At 45.5% G+C, this 16191-nt stretch overlaps 1 protein-coding gene and 1 long non-coding RNA gene across 2 annotated transcripts; one reads left to right on the plus strand and one right to left on the minus strand.

The window, feature by feature from the left end:
* The first annotated feature begins 10345 nt into the window (after positions 1-10345).
* Positions 10346-11955, plus strand: LOC127309845 (uncharacterized). Its single transcript, XM_051340563.1, has 3 exons — positions 10346-10531; positions 11386-11476; positions 11567-11955. The coding sequence occupies exons 1-3, from the start codon at positions 10346-10348 to the stop codon at positions 11953-11955; spliced, it is 666 nt and encodes a 221-aa protein (XP_051196523.1).
* Positions 11956-15131: 3176 nt separating this feature from the next.
* Positions 15132-15963, minus strand: LOC127309192 (uncharacterized). Its single transcript, XR_007857005.2, has 4 exons — positions 15842-15963; positions 15644-15754; positions 15486-15555; positions 15132-15405 (listed from the first exon to the last, which is right to left on the minus strand). It is a non-coding gene; the product is annotated as an uncharacterized lncRNA (long non-coding RNA).
* Positions 15964-16191: the final 228 nt, after the last annotated feature.

Genomic DNA, 16191 nt, shown 5'->3' on the forward strand with positions numbered 1-16191 from the left:
ACGGCATAAAACGGTCGAATTTAGACTAAATTTAATGATATTTACTATATAGAGGGCGAAGTTCATACATAGAGACCGAATTAGACTTACCACCATTCGAGTACTACTATCCATGGCTGCCTCCTATGGTCTTATCGTTCATCAAATGGACGTAAAGACAGCTTTTCTTAATGGAGAGTTGGAAGAGGAAATCTATATGGATCAGCCTGATGGGTTTGTAGTAAAAGGTGAAGAAAGAAAGGTGTGCAAGTTGCTGAAATCTTTATATGGCCTGAAACAAGCACCTAAGCAATGGCATGAGAAGTTTGACAGAACTTTAACTTCTGTAGGCTTTGTTGTCAATGAGGCTGACAAATGCGTTTACTATCGCCATGGTGGGGGCGAAGGTGTTATACTATGTTTGTATGTGGATGATATTCTGATCTTTGGTACAAACATGAAAGTAATACACGAGGTCAAGTCTTTCTTGTCAAAGAGTTTTGATATGAAAGATCTGGGAGAAGCTGATGTAATTCTGAACATCAAGCTGATTAAGAACGAGAGTGGGATTACTCTAACGCAGTCCCATTATGTTGAGAAGATCTTGAGCCGGTTCGGCTATATTGATAGCAAGCCTTCTTCAACACCTTATGATCCCAGTGTGACACTACGCAAGAACCGGAGGATTGCCATAGATCAATTGAGATATTCTCAGATCGTTGGCTCACTCATGTACTTAGCAAGCGCGACTAGACCCGACATCTCTTTTGCTGTTAGCAAGTTGAGTAGGTTCATGTCAAACCCGGGTACTGATCATTGGCATGCACTTGATAGGGTCATGCGCTACCTATGTGGTACAATGAGTTATGGGATTCACTATTCAGGGCACCCAGCTGTGCTTGAAGGATATAGTGATTCGAATTGGATCTCAGATGTAGCTGATCTGTATGCCACAAGTGGGTATGTATTTACCTTTGGTGGTGGCGCAGTGTCATGGAGATCTTGCAAGCAAACCATATTGACGAGGTCAACTATGGAAGCAGAACTTACTGCTTTAGACACAACCACTGTTGAATCAGAATGGTTGCGTGAGCTCTTGATGGACTTGCCTGTGGTTGAAAAACCTGTTCCGGCAATCCTTTTGAATTGTGACAATCAAACTGTAATTGTCAAAGTGAACAATTCTAAGGATAACGCGAAGTCATCAAGACACGTCAAGAGACGTTTGAAGTCTGTCAGGAAATTGCGAAACTCCGGAGTAATAAATGTTACATATATTCAAACAGACAAAAACCTGGCAGATCCCTTTACAAAGGGACTATCACGTAATGTGATAGAAAGTGCATCGAGGGAGATGGGTTTGAGACCCGTTGATGTTATGCCATAGTGGTAACCCAACCTTTGTGATCGGAGATCCCGTGAATTAGGACCTGGGAAGAACAAACTAGTGGTTTAATTGAGGAGAGTATTATGAAACCCTCTCTATGTGAAGATGCACAACTCTCAATTGCTGTAAGGCAGGTTGGCAACAAGCCTTAATGTGTTTATGTTGGCTATTTTAGCAAAGGTGCTGTCCTACAGAGCATTCTTGAAATAACACACCTATATGAGTCCGATTGTTAAACGTCGCAATCTATGAGATTTGGGTGATCTCTAGTAAACTCATGAAGAGACCATGAAGTATGACGCATATGCTTCACCCGCGGGGTAGGCTACTGGCAGCCATGTACTGGTCATGACTTTGAGTGAAACCCTGTTCACGCAAAACTTGCAATTCAAGGCTTAGTCCATTGTTCAAGTGTGAGTGGATGTAGCTTAAGGTTCTAGGCGGAAGTTCAACTTAACAGTCTCCGCTGAAACACTGGTATATAAACAAGCAGCGAGTATTGGTAAATCTCTAAATGGGGATTTGAGATCTGGTGGGGGATTGTTGAAATATTGGGCCCACTTTTAGTGGCCCAAATTAGATTTCAGTTTTTCCTATAAATCTCAAAGCCCACATAGTGGCAGCCTTGTGAGTTTGAGCCCAAGTTGGTGGCAGCTCACTAGGGAGTGGCAAGAGGTGGGAAGTTTAGTCCCACATGGAAAGTTGGGAGGAAGTTAGACCACCTTATAAGGTGGGTTGTTCCACCACTAGTAAGTGAGTGAGAATAGGAGTGCTACTCGCGCGCTCCTCCTCCTCCTCGCTCGCTCGTCTCGACTCGACACGTCACGACGCGTGCCGCGCTCGTGGTGAGTGGATTGAGCCTCGAGCCGAGACTTTCCTTACTTTTTGCAGCTCAGGAAAACGAACAGAGTCCTAGACGGACGCGTCGCAGTTAGTCGGTTCGGGTCGCTCCCGGATCGTGGGCTATCTGTAACCGACTCGAAACGTTCGTGCGACGTGGGCGTGGCCCACGTTGCCTAGGGTCTCCCGAGCCTATATAATCTCCTGCCCGGCTACCGCAGAAATACATCCAATACACGAGTTAGGGTTTCCACCTCTCTCTGCTTGCGCCGCCATCGTAGCCTACTCCATCCCGCGCGCCGACGTGCATCGGCGAACGGGAGAGCAGGTCTCCGGAACCGCTCGTCCTTGCGATCCTGTACGGGAGAGGGCGAATTAGGTTTTTGGGAAGCGCTCTGCGCGACTGCTCAAGCTCTTCATCACGGGTCGCCTTCCGTCCAAGTCGGGCGGTGCTGCCTACCGTCGTCTTCAACGCCATCTCTTCGACCCGTCGTCCCCGTCGTCAACAACGTTGTCATCAACAACGTTACTGCTGCGACATCATCTGCTACACCTCCACCGCCACCTCCACCAGATCGGTACGTGCGACATATCTCGATCTGTTTAGCGATGGATGTTGTACTGTTTGCTATGCTACTGTTTATGTTGATCACTACATCTAGTATGTTCGAGTTTCACATGTTAGTAGTTACTGTCGTCATGCTTAATATTCTGGAATTAATCATGGAAATTGTGCCTAATTATCCAACAATCCAAAAACCTAATTGTAGGCAATTTCCTGAGTTAACAATGGCTGGTTTTGCTGATGCACTGAGGCCGGATAAGTTTACCGGTGTGCACTTTAAGAGGTGGCAAGTTAAGGCCACGCTCTGGCTTACTCATCTGAAAGTGTTCGAAGTTAGTGATGGTTTACCTGAAGGAACTATATCTGACCAAGATCAGAACAAGTTCAAGGAAAATAATACTCTCTTCGTCGGATGCGTTCTGAGTATTCTTGCTGATCGTCTGTGTGATGTGTACATGCACATAACAGATGGTAAAGAGCTCTGGGATGCACTGAATGCTAAATTCGGTGCAACCGATGCAGGCAGTGAACTGTACATCATGGAGAGCTTCCATGACATCAGGATGGTGAACAACCGTTCTGTAGTCGAACAAGCTCATGAGATACAGTGCATTGCGAAAGAGCTTGAACTCCTTAAGTGTGCCTTACCTGACAAGTTTGTGGCTGGATGCATCATCGCTAAGTTGCCCCCTTCATGGAGGAACTTTGCCACAACTCTCAAACACAAGAGACAGGAGATATCAGTTGAAAATCTGATAGCATCTCTTGATGTTGAGGAGAAAGTTCGGGCTAAGGATAATACTGAGAAAGGAGAGGGTCAGTCTAGCGCCAACATGGTGCAGAAGAAACCCTACAGCAAGAACAAAGGGAATAACAAGCCCTCCTTCAATAAGCCTATGAAGACTACAACCTTCAAGAAGAAGAAGATGATAAACAAGGCAGATCTGAGCTGCTTTACATGTGGAGAGACTGGCCACTTTTCTAAGGACTGTCCAGAGAGGGCAGACCGCAAGAAAAAGGCGAGGCAAGTCAACACTGTGACCGCTAGCAATGCTGATGGGTACGGTAATCTCTTTACTGTTCTTTCGGTATTTCAATCTCCATGTTGGTGGATTGATACGGGTGCTAATGTTCATGTGTGTGCTGACATATCCATGTTCACTTCTTACCAGGTCGCCCGGGATTCTTCCGTCTTGATGGGGAATGGGTCACATGCTTCTGTTCGTGGTGTTAGCACGGTAGATCTGAAGTTCACTTCGGGGAAGATCGTGCAGCTGAGGAACGTGCAGCATGTCCCTACTATGAACAAGAATCTCGTTAGCGGCTCCCTTCTATGCAGAGATGGGTTTAAGGTTGTTTTAGAGTCGAATAAAGTAGTTGTTTCCAAGTTTGGACAATTTATTGGTAAAGGCTATGAGTGCGGAGGCTTGTTCCGTTTTTCGCTTTCTGATTTCAGTAATAAGTCTGTGAACCATATTTGTGGCAATGTTAGTGATGATACCAGTGTTTGGCATTCTCGTTTATGTCACATTAATTTTGGTTTAATGTCTCGGCTATCCAGTTTAAGTTTAATTCCGAATTTCACCATTGCCAAAGGTTCTAAGTGCCATAGTTGTGTGCAATCAAAGCAACCTCGGAAGCCTCACAAGGCGGTCGAGGAGAGAAACTTGGCACCTCTAGAACTCATACATTCTGATCTATGCGAGATGAATGGTGTGTTGACAAAAGGTGGAAAGAGATATTTCATGACATTGATTGATGATGCGACTAGATTTTGCTATGTTTATTTGTTGCGAACTAAAGATGAAGCTTTAGACTACTTTAAAATTTATAAGGCTGAAGTTGAAAATCAACTAGAGAGAAAGATCAAGCGTCTTAGGTCGGATCGTGGTGGCGAATATTTTCCTAAAATCTTTGATGAATTCTGTGAGGAACATGGCATTATTCATGAGAGGACGCCTCCCTATTCACCCCAATCAAACGGGGTTGCCGAGAGGAAAAACCGCACGCTGACTGACTTGGTGAATTCCATGTTAGCCACTGCTGGTTTATCAAAGGCATGGTGGGGGGAGGCTTTGTTGACTTCATGTCATGTCCTGAATAGAGTTCCTAACAAGAATGAAGATAAAACCCCTTACGAGGAGTGGGCTGGGAGAAAACCATCACTTTCGTATTTGCGCACATGGGGATGTTTGGCGAAAGTCAATATTCCAATTACTAAGAAGCGCAAACTTGGACCAAAGACAGTGGATTGTATCTTTCTAGGTTATGCTCATGAGTGTAGGATATAGATTTTTAGTAGTTCAATCCGAGGTACCTGATATGCATGTTGATACTATTATGGAATCTCGTGATGCAACATTTTTTGAGAATATGTTTCCTATGAAAGATATGCATAGCATTGCTAGAATTTCTACTGAGATAATTCTGAGTCCAAGACATCTAATGAGTATTTTGAACAATCACATGAGAATGTTACTGAGAAGGATGACAATGAAGCTCCTAAACGGAGCAAGAGACGAAGGATTGAAAAATCCTTTGGTGATGATTTCATTGTGTACCTTGTGGATGATACTCCCACGTCCATTGCAGAGGCATATGCATCTCCAGATGCAGATGACTGGAAAGAAGCTGTCCATAATGAGATGGACTCGATTCTTTCTAATGGAACTTGGGAGTTGTCGAACGATCCCATGGATGCAAGCCAGTAGGCTGCAAATGGGTGTTCAAGAAGAAGCTAAGACCTGATGGTACTATTGAAAAGTACAAGGCACGGCTTGTAGCGAAAGGCTACACACAGAGAGAAGGCGAAGATTACTTCGACACCTATTCACCTGTCGCTAGACTTACCACCATTCGAGTACTACTATCCATGGCTGCCTCCTATGGTCTTATCGTTCATCAAATGGACGTAAAGACAGCTTTTCTTAATGGAGAGTTGGAAGAGGAAATCTATATGGATCAGCCTGATGGGTTTGTAGTAAAAGGTGAAGAAAGAAAGGTGTGCAAGTTGCTGAAATCTTTATATGGCCTGAAACAAGCACCTAAGCAATGGCATGAGAAGTTTGACAGAACTTTAACTTCTGTAGGCTTTGTTGTCAATGAGGCTGACAAGTGCGTTTACTATCGCCATGGTGGGGGCGAAGGTGTTATACTATGTTTGTATGTGGATGATATTCTGATCTTTGGTACAAACATGAAAGTAATACACGAGGTCAAGTCTTTCTTGTCAAAGAGTTTTGATATGAAAGATCTGGGAGAAGCTGATGTAATTCTGAACATCAAGCTGATTAAGAACGAGAGTGGGATTACTCTAACGCAGTCCCATTATGTTGAGAAGATCTTGAGCCGGTTTAGCTATATTGATAGCAAGCCTTCTTCAACACCTTATGATCCCAGTGTGACACTACGCAAGAACCGGAGGATTGCCATAGATCAATTGAGATATTCTCAGATCGTTGGCTCACTCATGTACTTAGCGAGCGCGACTAGACCCGACATCTCTTTTGCTGTTAGCAAGTTGAGTAGGTTCATGTCAAACCCGGGTACTGATCATTGGCATGCACTTGATAGGGTCATGCGCTACCTATGTGGTACAATGAGTTATGGGATTCACTATTCAGGGCACCCAGCTGTGCTTGAAGGATATAGTGATTCGAATTGGATCTCAGATGTAGCTGATCTGTATGCCACAAGTGGGTATGTATTTACCTTTGGTGGTGGCGCAGTGTCATGGAGATCTTGCAAGCAAACCATATTGACGAGGTCAACTATGGAAGCAGAACTTACTGCTTTAGACACAACCACTGTTGAATCAGAATGGTTGCGTGAGCTCTTGATGGACTTGCCTGTGGTTGAAAAACCTGTTCCGGCAATCCTTTTGAATTGTGACAATCAAACTGTAATTGTCAAAGTGAACAATTCTAAGGATAACGCGAAGTCATCAAGACACGTCAAGAGACGTTTGAAGTCTGTCAGGAAATTGCGAAACTCCGGAGTAATAACTGTTACATATATTCAAACAGACAAAAACCTGGCAGATCCCTTTACAAAGGGACTATCACGTAATGTGATAGAAAGTGCATCGAGGGAGATGGGTTTGAGACCCGTTGATGTTATGCCATAGTGGTAACCCAACCTTTGTGATCGGAGATCCCGTGAATTAGGACCTGGGAAGAACAAACTAGTGGTTTAATTGAGGAGAGTATTATGAAACCCTCTCTATGTGAAGATGCACAACTCTCAATTGCTGTAAGGCAGGTTGGCAACAAGCCTTAATGTGTTTATGTTGGCTATTTTAGCAAAGGTGCTGTCCTACAGAGCATTCTTGAAATAACACACCTATATGAGTCCGATTGTTAAACGTCGCAATCTATGAGATTTGGGTGATCTCTAGTAAACTCATGAAGAGACCATGAAGTATGACGCATATGCTTCACCCGCGGGGTAGGCTACTGGCAGCCATGTACTGGTCATGACTTTGAGTGAAACCCTGTTCACGCAAAACTTGCAATTCAAGGCTTAGTCCATTGTTCAAGTGTGAGTGGATGTAGCTTAAGGTTCTAGGCGGAAGTTCAACTTAACAGTCTCCGCTGAAACACTGGTATATAAACAAGCAGCGAGTATTGGTAAATCTCTAAATGGGGATTTGAGATCTGGTGGGGGATTGTTGAAATATTGGGCCCACTTTTAGTGGCCCAAATTAGATTTCAGTTTTTCCTATAAATCTCAAAGCCCACATAGTGGCAGCCTTGTGAGTTTGAGCCCAAGTTGGTGGCAGCTCACTAGGGAGTGGCAAGAGGTGGGAAGTTTAGTCCCACATGGAAAGTTGGGAGGAAGTTAGACCACCTTATAAGGTGGGTTGTTCCACCACTAGTAAGTGAGTGAGAATAGGAGTGCTACTCGCGCGCTCCTCCTCCTCCTCGCTCGCTCGTCTCGACTCGACTCGACACGTCACGACGCGCGCCGCGCTCGTGGTGAGTGGATTGAGCCTCGAGCCGAGACTTTCCTTACTTTTTGCAGCTCAGGAAAACGAACAGAGTCCTAGACGGACGCGTCGCAGTTAGTCGGTTCGGGTCGCTCCCGGATCGTGGGCTATCTGTAACCGACTCGAAACGTTCGTGCTACGTGGGCGTGGCCCACGTTGCCTAGGGTCTCCCGAGCCTATATAATCTCCTGCCCGGCTACCGCAGAAATACATCCAATACACGAGTTAGGGTTTCCACCTCTCTCTGCTTGCGCCGCCATCGTAGCCTACTCCATCCCGCGCGCCGACGTGCATCGGCGAACGGGAGAGCAGGTCTCCGGAACCGCTCGTCCTTGCGATCCTGTACGGGAGAGGGCGAATTAGGTTTTTGGGAAGCGCTCTGCGCGACTGCTCAAGCTCTTCATCACGGATCGCCTTCCGTCCAAGTCGGGCGGTGCTGCCTACCGTCGTCTTCAACGCCATCTCTTCGACCCGTCGTCCCCGTCGTCAACAACGTTGTCATCAACAACGTTACTGCTGCGACATCATCTGCTACACCTCCACCGCCACCTCCACCAGATCGGTACGTGCGACATATCTCGATCTGTTTAGCGATGGATGTTGTACTGTTTGCTATGCTACTGTTCATGTTGATCACTACATCTAGTATGTTCGAGTTTCACATGTTAGTAGTTACTGTCGTCATGCTTAATATTCTGGAATTAATCATGGAAATTGTGCCTAATTATCCAACAGTGTTCACGGTCAGGGTAGCCCCTACGTGGGTACAATGCACGCGGAAATGATTTCTAGAGCGTAACATTTTATTCACACATTGCCGACTTCCGAGAAAGCATTATCATATAACACAAACAGTTAAAGGGTAAACCATCTTGTTTTTTTTTTCTGGGAAAGTTCCTTTAATGCGCTTGTTTTTTTTCTACCCATCACAAAAGGTAACAAATTTGAAATCGTGCGTAGAAATTTTCCGAGGTTGCATCCTAGTCGAAAATGCTACACACACGACAATCCTTGTCCGATCTGCGTACGATACCTCTTTTCTCTCTCTTTTGTCTTGGTGCTAATTATTTCTGTCCCGAGTGTTCCAACTCAGACCTGCACTAAGAGCATCTCCACTCGTTTGCCCTCCCCACGCCGAAATCCGGGGAAATTTACGTCCGGATTGGACGTAAATTTGGCGTGGGGAGGAGTACTTTCCCAGCCGCAATCTCAGGCGAAGACGGCGATCTAAATTTGAAAAACGAAAACTTGATAAACTACGGCATAAAACGGTCGAATTTAGACTAAATTTAATGATATTTACTATATAGAGGGCGAAGTTCATACATAGAGACCGAATTCGACTATATTTCGAATTCGGCTAGGGGAATACAACTGTAAATATAAAAACACGACGCTCTACATGCCGAAACGGCGGTAGAACACCGTGTAGTCGCCGCCATCATCGTCGGAGTCGTCGTCGTCGAACTGCGGCGGCGCCAAAGCCGCCTGACTGCTGCCTTGGCTGGCGTCTCCCCACCGGCCACTGGTGCGAGGCGGGGACGACGATGGCTTGTACAGGTCGTCGTCGGAGGCTTCGAGGTCGATGACAGGGACGGCGGCGCCGGATGGAGGAGTCGCAGGCTGGCGGTAGTGAGCGACGTCCTGGAGGAGCCTTGCCTGCGGCTCCGCCTCCTCCTTCTCCCACTGCTCCCTCGACCAGGCGCAGGCCTTGTCGAGCGGCATGGCATTCTCAACGGGGACGAGGTCCTGGAGGGACCTCACGATGACGGCCTCGAGGATGGCGGCGTCCTCGGCGCTTTCGGCCTCTTCCACCTTCACCTTCGCCGGCTTGCGCTTCCGCTCGCCGGAGGTCTCCTGTTCGCGCTTCGGGCGGAGCCGTCCTTGTGTCGTCGAGGGCTCGCGGATGACGATGCCGCCGCCGCGCGTGCGGTGGCTCGGCGGGGAAGCCGGCTCCTTTTTCACCGGCGCCAAGGATGGCGCCGACCTGGAGAGAGACCTCGACGCCGTGTCAAAAGACGATGAGCTGGCAGCCATGCGCCGTGGCTGCCAGCTGTTTCCCCGGCGGCGGCTGGTCGATGCCCTCGATGGAGGGGGCATCATGAGCACCGGGGAGTTGCCGCCCTCAATGTGCTCGAGGACGTTATGGAGCATCCTATTCGGCAGTTCCCGCTCCCACCGCCAGAGGAAGAAGGAGTTCCACCGCGTGTAGTTCTCGGGGTGGTGACGCGGGTCGGCGCGTTCTTCCTCCGTCATCGCCATCCGAGCCTCCTCGATGCCTGCGAGTCCTATTATCGGTGCCTGCGAGTCCTATTAAATGTAGACTGAAGAGGGGGATTGTTCCTATCCAGTCCGCACCCCCCACTCCACTCCACACGAACGAGCTCGAGCTCGAGCTTCCGCGCCGCCATGGCCCCGAAACGCGAGTTCTCACCATCGGCGAACGACCACCCCGTCAGCAGCCGGCGAGCCGCGCCGGCGGCTTTCGACATGGGACCGTCGCTGGCCATCCGCGACCGGATCTACGTCACTGTCGTGGTGGCACAGATCTTTTGTGAGGCCGGCGCCCCAATGCCGTGGGGGCGCCATGCACCTCCCCCACGGCTGGCACCTGAGCCCAGATCGGGTTCTGATGCCGTCGATCCCGGCCACCGGCCGCGCACGCCTGACGGAGATCCATAGGCGGCACGTGCAGCCGGCGGATCTCCGGGAGGACCCCTCCTACAGCGACACGAGTCCCTACTGGGACTTGTGGTTCGAGGTGGAGCATGATGTGCGTCGGCGCACCTGCTTCACCTCGGCGAGGCGCTGCATCCGAACGGCCATGGGCGATCCCGGACGTCGTCGACCTGACCCAACTGCCCAGCGACGGCGAGGAGGTAGGCTAGGCTTACGGTTTTAGCAGGCCAAAGCCATTTTATGTATTTATGTTTTATACTTGTAACGCTATGTAAATTATTTTATTTAAATGAAAAGTGTACATGTAAGTTTTACATAAGTCAGATACAATCATATGTTTTCTGGGGAATTGGCACATGTAACTATCAAGTTAGTATGTACATGCAAATATTTATTTCAATTTTTTTAAGAACTTGTAAATAACATTTTTTCAAATGTTAAATAAACTTTTAAGTCTACACCTATTTTTTACTAGCTCTTTTCGGAAAGCCTAGAGCTATTTGAGATATGTTTAAACGCGCACTGGAGGGGGTCTATCTTGCCGATTCTAAGTCACAGTTCCAGTCCAAAGCCAAACCGGCCGCTCGTTGTCCTGCGTGTGATAAATTCGATCGTACAGAGATCGGAAGAAATTTGTCGTGTGTATAGCAGCGCTCCATCCTAGTATTCTGTTGACGCGTGTAGCCTTTTTAACTTCGACCACACTGATCAAATATAATAATTTTCACATTGATCCTAGTACTATAAAGTCGTAATGTTACGAGAAGATCATACTCCCAGCCACTCCTCTCGATCAATCGATCTCTTCCACACATCTGCGCGCACCAAATTTCAAGAACACCAAAGTCTGTGGTCCAATGGTGTCCGTGCCACCCTCCAGTGAATATAGTTTCTACGTGCAGGACATGTTCTTCTACTTAACATTCACCCCATGCATCGAGGGTGTAGAGGTGGATCCGCCGGGTGAAGAAGCAGTACCTCAAGGCCTCTTTGACCAAGTGTGTTGGGCTGGACTGCAAGTACACCCTCGCGAAGCCAGGTAGCCAGAAGAAGCTTCCACTGGAGGAGAGGTAGTGCACCGGCGTCCTCCAACTCTGCGTCACTACTGAGGTCCTCGTCTTCCACATAGTGCACAATGATACAATGTCAGATGCCCTAAGGGAATTCCTTGGCGATGATTCTATCAACTTCTACGGTGCCGCTGTCGGCAACGATGTGAAGATGCTCAAGTACTACGGCATCGCATCCATTTCGGGGATGCGTGACCTCCAGAGGATGATCCCGAACCCGGGGACCAACTATTCTCCTTCTCCATATGCTAAGTCGAACCATTCCATTGGGAGAAAGCTTGTGAAGAAGGTTCACAATTCAATCAGATGCGACAACTGGTTGGAGGTTTCATTGTGCTTTGATCATATCATGTATGCCTCTCTAGATGCTCACCTCTTCTTCAAGGTAGCTATGACGCACTGGCATCTACGTGGCTACAATAGCATTAGGGATCAGCTCAATGTATAGATGATGTAATGGACAATCGATTCTTTATATATTTTGAAATAATTATAAGTATTCTTAATAAATTTTAAATGTATGCATTTTTTTACTTCATTGTATTGTAGAACTACAATATACATCGCACATGGTTTTCTTACAACAACCGTGTGCTATGTACTACAGCATGTAAGCAAAACATTTACATCACACCTGCTTCTCTGTTATATAATCATGAGTGATAGACATCACTTTCTTCAACACTTTCAGGTTTATGTACGTGAAAGTAGTGTAGATTTACAGACCATCATGTTGGGTAAAAACTAGAAATAATTTAAATAAAGATCGATATCTACAAATAATTATTATGTTACATATTTTTCTCACAATCTATATTTCGCTCTCCGTTTTCAATTGTCCAACAATGCAAACTATAGCTCCTCCCTAAACGTGTGTGTTATATGGATCCATCTTGTCAGAAAGTTACAACACTTGCCACTATCTTGCCAAAATTTGGACTAGCATCGTCATTATCCATTCTCACATACCACCGCAGACCACAGTCGCACCCCCTCTTTATAACCATACTATGTCAACCTAGTCCCCGTAAATTAACCTAGTTGGCGAGGCGGAAACAACCTTATGGCCAGAGATCTTCCTCGCTTGAATGTTGATGAACTCCAATGCGACACATTGGTCGTGGAGTCGCATCGATAAACACGTTCAGAGGCTGGATCTGCTGCTGATATCTCCGGTTAAGCCAGCTCGTCCTCGGACTCCACCGTGGTCATGACGGCACGAGACTGCGCCCTTGCGCTCCCGTGGGTTTACATTATTATATTTTGCATTACCTTCTATTTATAGCTTGGATGTACTCTAAGAGCCAGTGTTTTTGGTGGCAAGATAGGGTTATATGGTGTGTTAGATCCATGTTTAGTCCATGAGTTATATCTGTTATTTGTTTATTTTAATATGAAAGTATTACTTTGATCTACATATGAAGTAGGTTGGACCACATAGAAATATTGAGTATGACAAGATAGGTTGTGTGAGCACAATTATCTTAGACTTGGTTATATGTTATTGTCTATAGAAAGATTAAGTTGTCAGAGCTACATGTTATTGTGTGTCAAAGATAGCTAGCTTGATTTATTTATGTCATTTTGTATGGAAATATCTGGAAGGAGCACACCCTCGTGACTGGAAGGTTTAACATAGCTGTGAGAATCACATGACTTCATCGACAACGTCTCAACCTCTCCGCTACATTCATGTGATCGTACTCCCTCTGTCCCCAAAGTTATCTAAGATTTATTAAATCAAGATGTAGATATACGTCTAAATTTTGAAAAATTGCAGATAAACTTTTATAGGATGGAGGAAGTAGTTGTACCAAAATGGCTGACTTAGTGTGGATATCATCCTTAGAACAAGGTGATGCAAGTTATTTCTTGTCACACTAACGTTGCCAAAAAAAACAGGGACATGTGTTGATGCTCAAAAGTGGCCCAAGAGAAAGATAAATATCGCAAAGGATGGATTGACCCTAATGGAGTAAACTGGAACATATGTGCGCACAATTGGATCTCTTCGAGAAGATCAGACTGTCGATGAAGACTGGAGAGAACGCAAATCAGTTAGGTGGACGTTTACAGAATTTGATAATCAATTTTACGCGTAGAAAAGTGTTCAACAGGATGATTAGCACTAAAACGTCTTCCAGATGGCTTCAAATAGAGAAGTGTTCAACAGGATAGATTTTCACATCGCTGAGAATAACAACTTTGCATGTTTTTGGATCATCTCTCAATCCATGGTTGTCTGCAAATTTCAGAGCCAAAACAAGAAACATGATGATGAACTCCGGACAGTCTTGTTCGGATTTTGTGGATCCCGCGGGGTAATCAAGTTAACCGACTCAGACCGGATCTATTTTCTGTGAGGGTTTAGCCTAGATGCCGCCACTTGTAAACCTTATGTATCTTTGTAACCTGATTTCCACCATGTATGTGGGGAATAGGAGCTTCTGAATGGGTATGTCTAAGTAAGCTCATGAGCATACACAACACATCTACCTTCCTTGGTCTCCCTCATCTATCCACCATAGATGAGATTGGAATCTACTACGCTACAAACATAAAGTAAAGTTTTTACCGGACATTATACATCCGGGCGCAAACATGTATAAATGTCTATCTCTAGTGTGCTACCATCCTGATCTTCAAGCATGGCCGCTCTGAACAAAATATACCGTTGTAGAATACCTGGACAATGCGGATGTAAAGGTATTAATATGCCAGTCGGTTGAAACTATAAGGTGACTTTAAGTATAAATCATTTTGATTGCTAATTCCAGACGATTGTAATAGTGTAGTTATCCCAAATTGCAGGAGTAGTGTTGCTGAAATTTCTCTAAAGCCTATTTTAGATAATAGGCTCGAGGGGAGCCTGGCTTTAAATTAATAAAGCCTCATCGGCAGGTTCCAAACAAGTTCCATACAACACCACAAACTCAGCAAACACCACACAACACAACCAGCAAGAAAAAACACGATAAGCGCCTATTTTAGTTTCCGAGTGTTTCAAATTGATATCTATACACTAGTAGAAAAACGGTCATCTATACCGGTTCCAGAGGGCCATTCGTACCGGTTTTGCAACCGGTACAAATTATTCGGCACTAAAGCCCCCCCCCTTTCGTACCGGTTGCTTACGAACCGGTATAAAACGGGCCTCCACGTGGGCCACCAGGAGAGCTCAGGGCTGAGGATCTTTGGTACCGGTTGGTAATACGAACCGGTACCAAAGGTTCCCCCCGCGGCAGGGAATTTTCCAAATCTTCGCCGCGGCAGAGAATTGGCTTTTTAGGGTTTTGGAGAGGTTTAGGGATATCGGTTTGATTCATATCGCGTCGATGCACCAGAAACGCGTTTGGGTTTAGGTAGTACATGAAGATCAAGATGATGCATAGCAAGTTGGTGCATATAATATAACACACATGTTATTGCATGAGATCGCAAATTAAGTAGCACTATGCATGAAGATCGATCTTCATGCATAGTGGTGCTCTCCGAGGCGTACTCTATATATGTCTATTACATGTAGCATAGTGGTACTCTTCGAGTCAACGATATATGTAACATGTACATCTTCATTCATTGTGGTGCTCTGCGAGTGGTGGTATGACGTCCCGAAGGAAAAATCCCGCCAATTCCTCGCCTATTGCTATGAAGCGGTCATCGATTGAGAGCTTGTTCCGCTTTCTTGCCAACTATAAAAGAATAAGATACAAATGAATACATGAAACAACTATTACTGAAACTCGGCACAACTTATGATAACAAAACAAATTTGTGAAGATTGTTTTTGTACCTCTTTATTTCTCTCATTATTCGTTCTCTCGTTGACAATTCTGCGGATGAACTCGCAAACGAAGAATCCACAGAGATCGGTCCCCGGAGGTTGTTGCGGGCATTTCTTTACAAGAATATAATTCAATCAAACAATAGTCAAGTATGATAATTGAAAGGTGTGTGGACCTAGGTAGTACTACTTACTTTCGCACGCCATCGCAGCTTCGGTGGCCATTCACGGGACGTATCTTCCTTGATGAAAGTTTGCCATACGCTGCTCGACAAAAGAAAATGCATAAAAGAGTCATCAATTAGTTCAAAGCAGGAAATTAACGAAACAAACCGATAAGAATTCAAATTACCTTCTGAGCATTAAAAAACAAGACACGTATAGATCCTTTTCTTTGGTTAGTGAGTCCAAGACTTCAACTTCTCCAATTTCCAAATTGATGACGAGAAGAATAAAGTGAAACCTACGCACGTTTCAATATGTAGTCATTAGTTAAAATTTTGACATACGGTGAGCAAAATATAATGTGTTATAAGACATGAAGACTCACTCGAAGTTGTAAGGCCAAAGTATTAGCTTTTTGTCACGTTGTCGCTTCAAAAACCTTAGCAAAGTCTGCGGTGTATCCTTGTTATAGAGGGGATCATCTATGGTTTTGACATGCATTGTGTTCGGGTCAATGAACCCAATGTCTCGTGATATCGTCCCTTTTGCATTCGAGCATCTTCGATCTGCATAATATAGCGCACAAAAGATTATAATCTGCAGACAATGAACGACTTCTCAAATTAAATAAATAAATCACTTACGTACAATAGCAACCGATGATTGATTTGTCGAGGGCCCGGAGATTGTATAACTGAAAGAGTTCGGCGAAGTCAACGTTCACACAAGATTCTC

This window comes from Lolium perenne, chromosome 6 (assembly GCF_019359855.2).
Source record: "Lolium perenne isolate Kyuss_39 chromosome 6, Kyuss_2.0, whole genome shotgun sequence".
Taxonomy (NCBI): domain Eukaryota; kingdom Viridiplantae; phylum Streptophyta; class Magnoliopsida; order Poales; family Poaceae; genus Lolium; species Lolium perenne.

Coding starts and splice junctions, on each gene's coding strand:
- LOC127309845 (XM_051340563.1), top strand. CDS start 10,346: ATGCACCTCCCCCACGGCTGGCACCTGAGCCCAGATCGGGTTCTGATG. Junction 10,532..11,385: donor GGTTCGAGGTGGAGCATGAT/GTGCGTCGGCGC, acceptor TCGAGGGTGTAG/AGGTGGATCCGCCGGGTGAA. Junction 11,477..11,566: donor GTACACCCTCGCGAAGCCAG/GTAGCCAGAAGA, acceptor TCTTCCACATAG/TGCACAATGATACAATGTCA.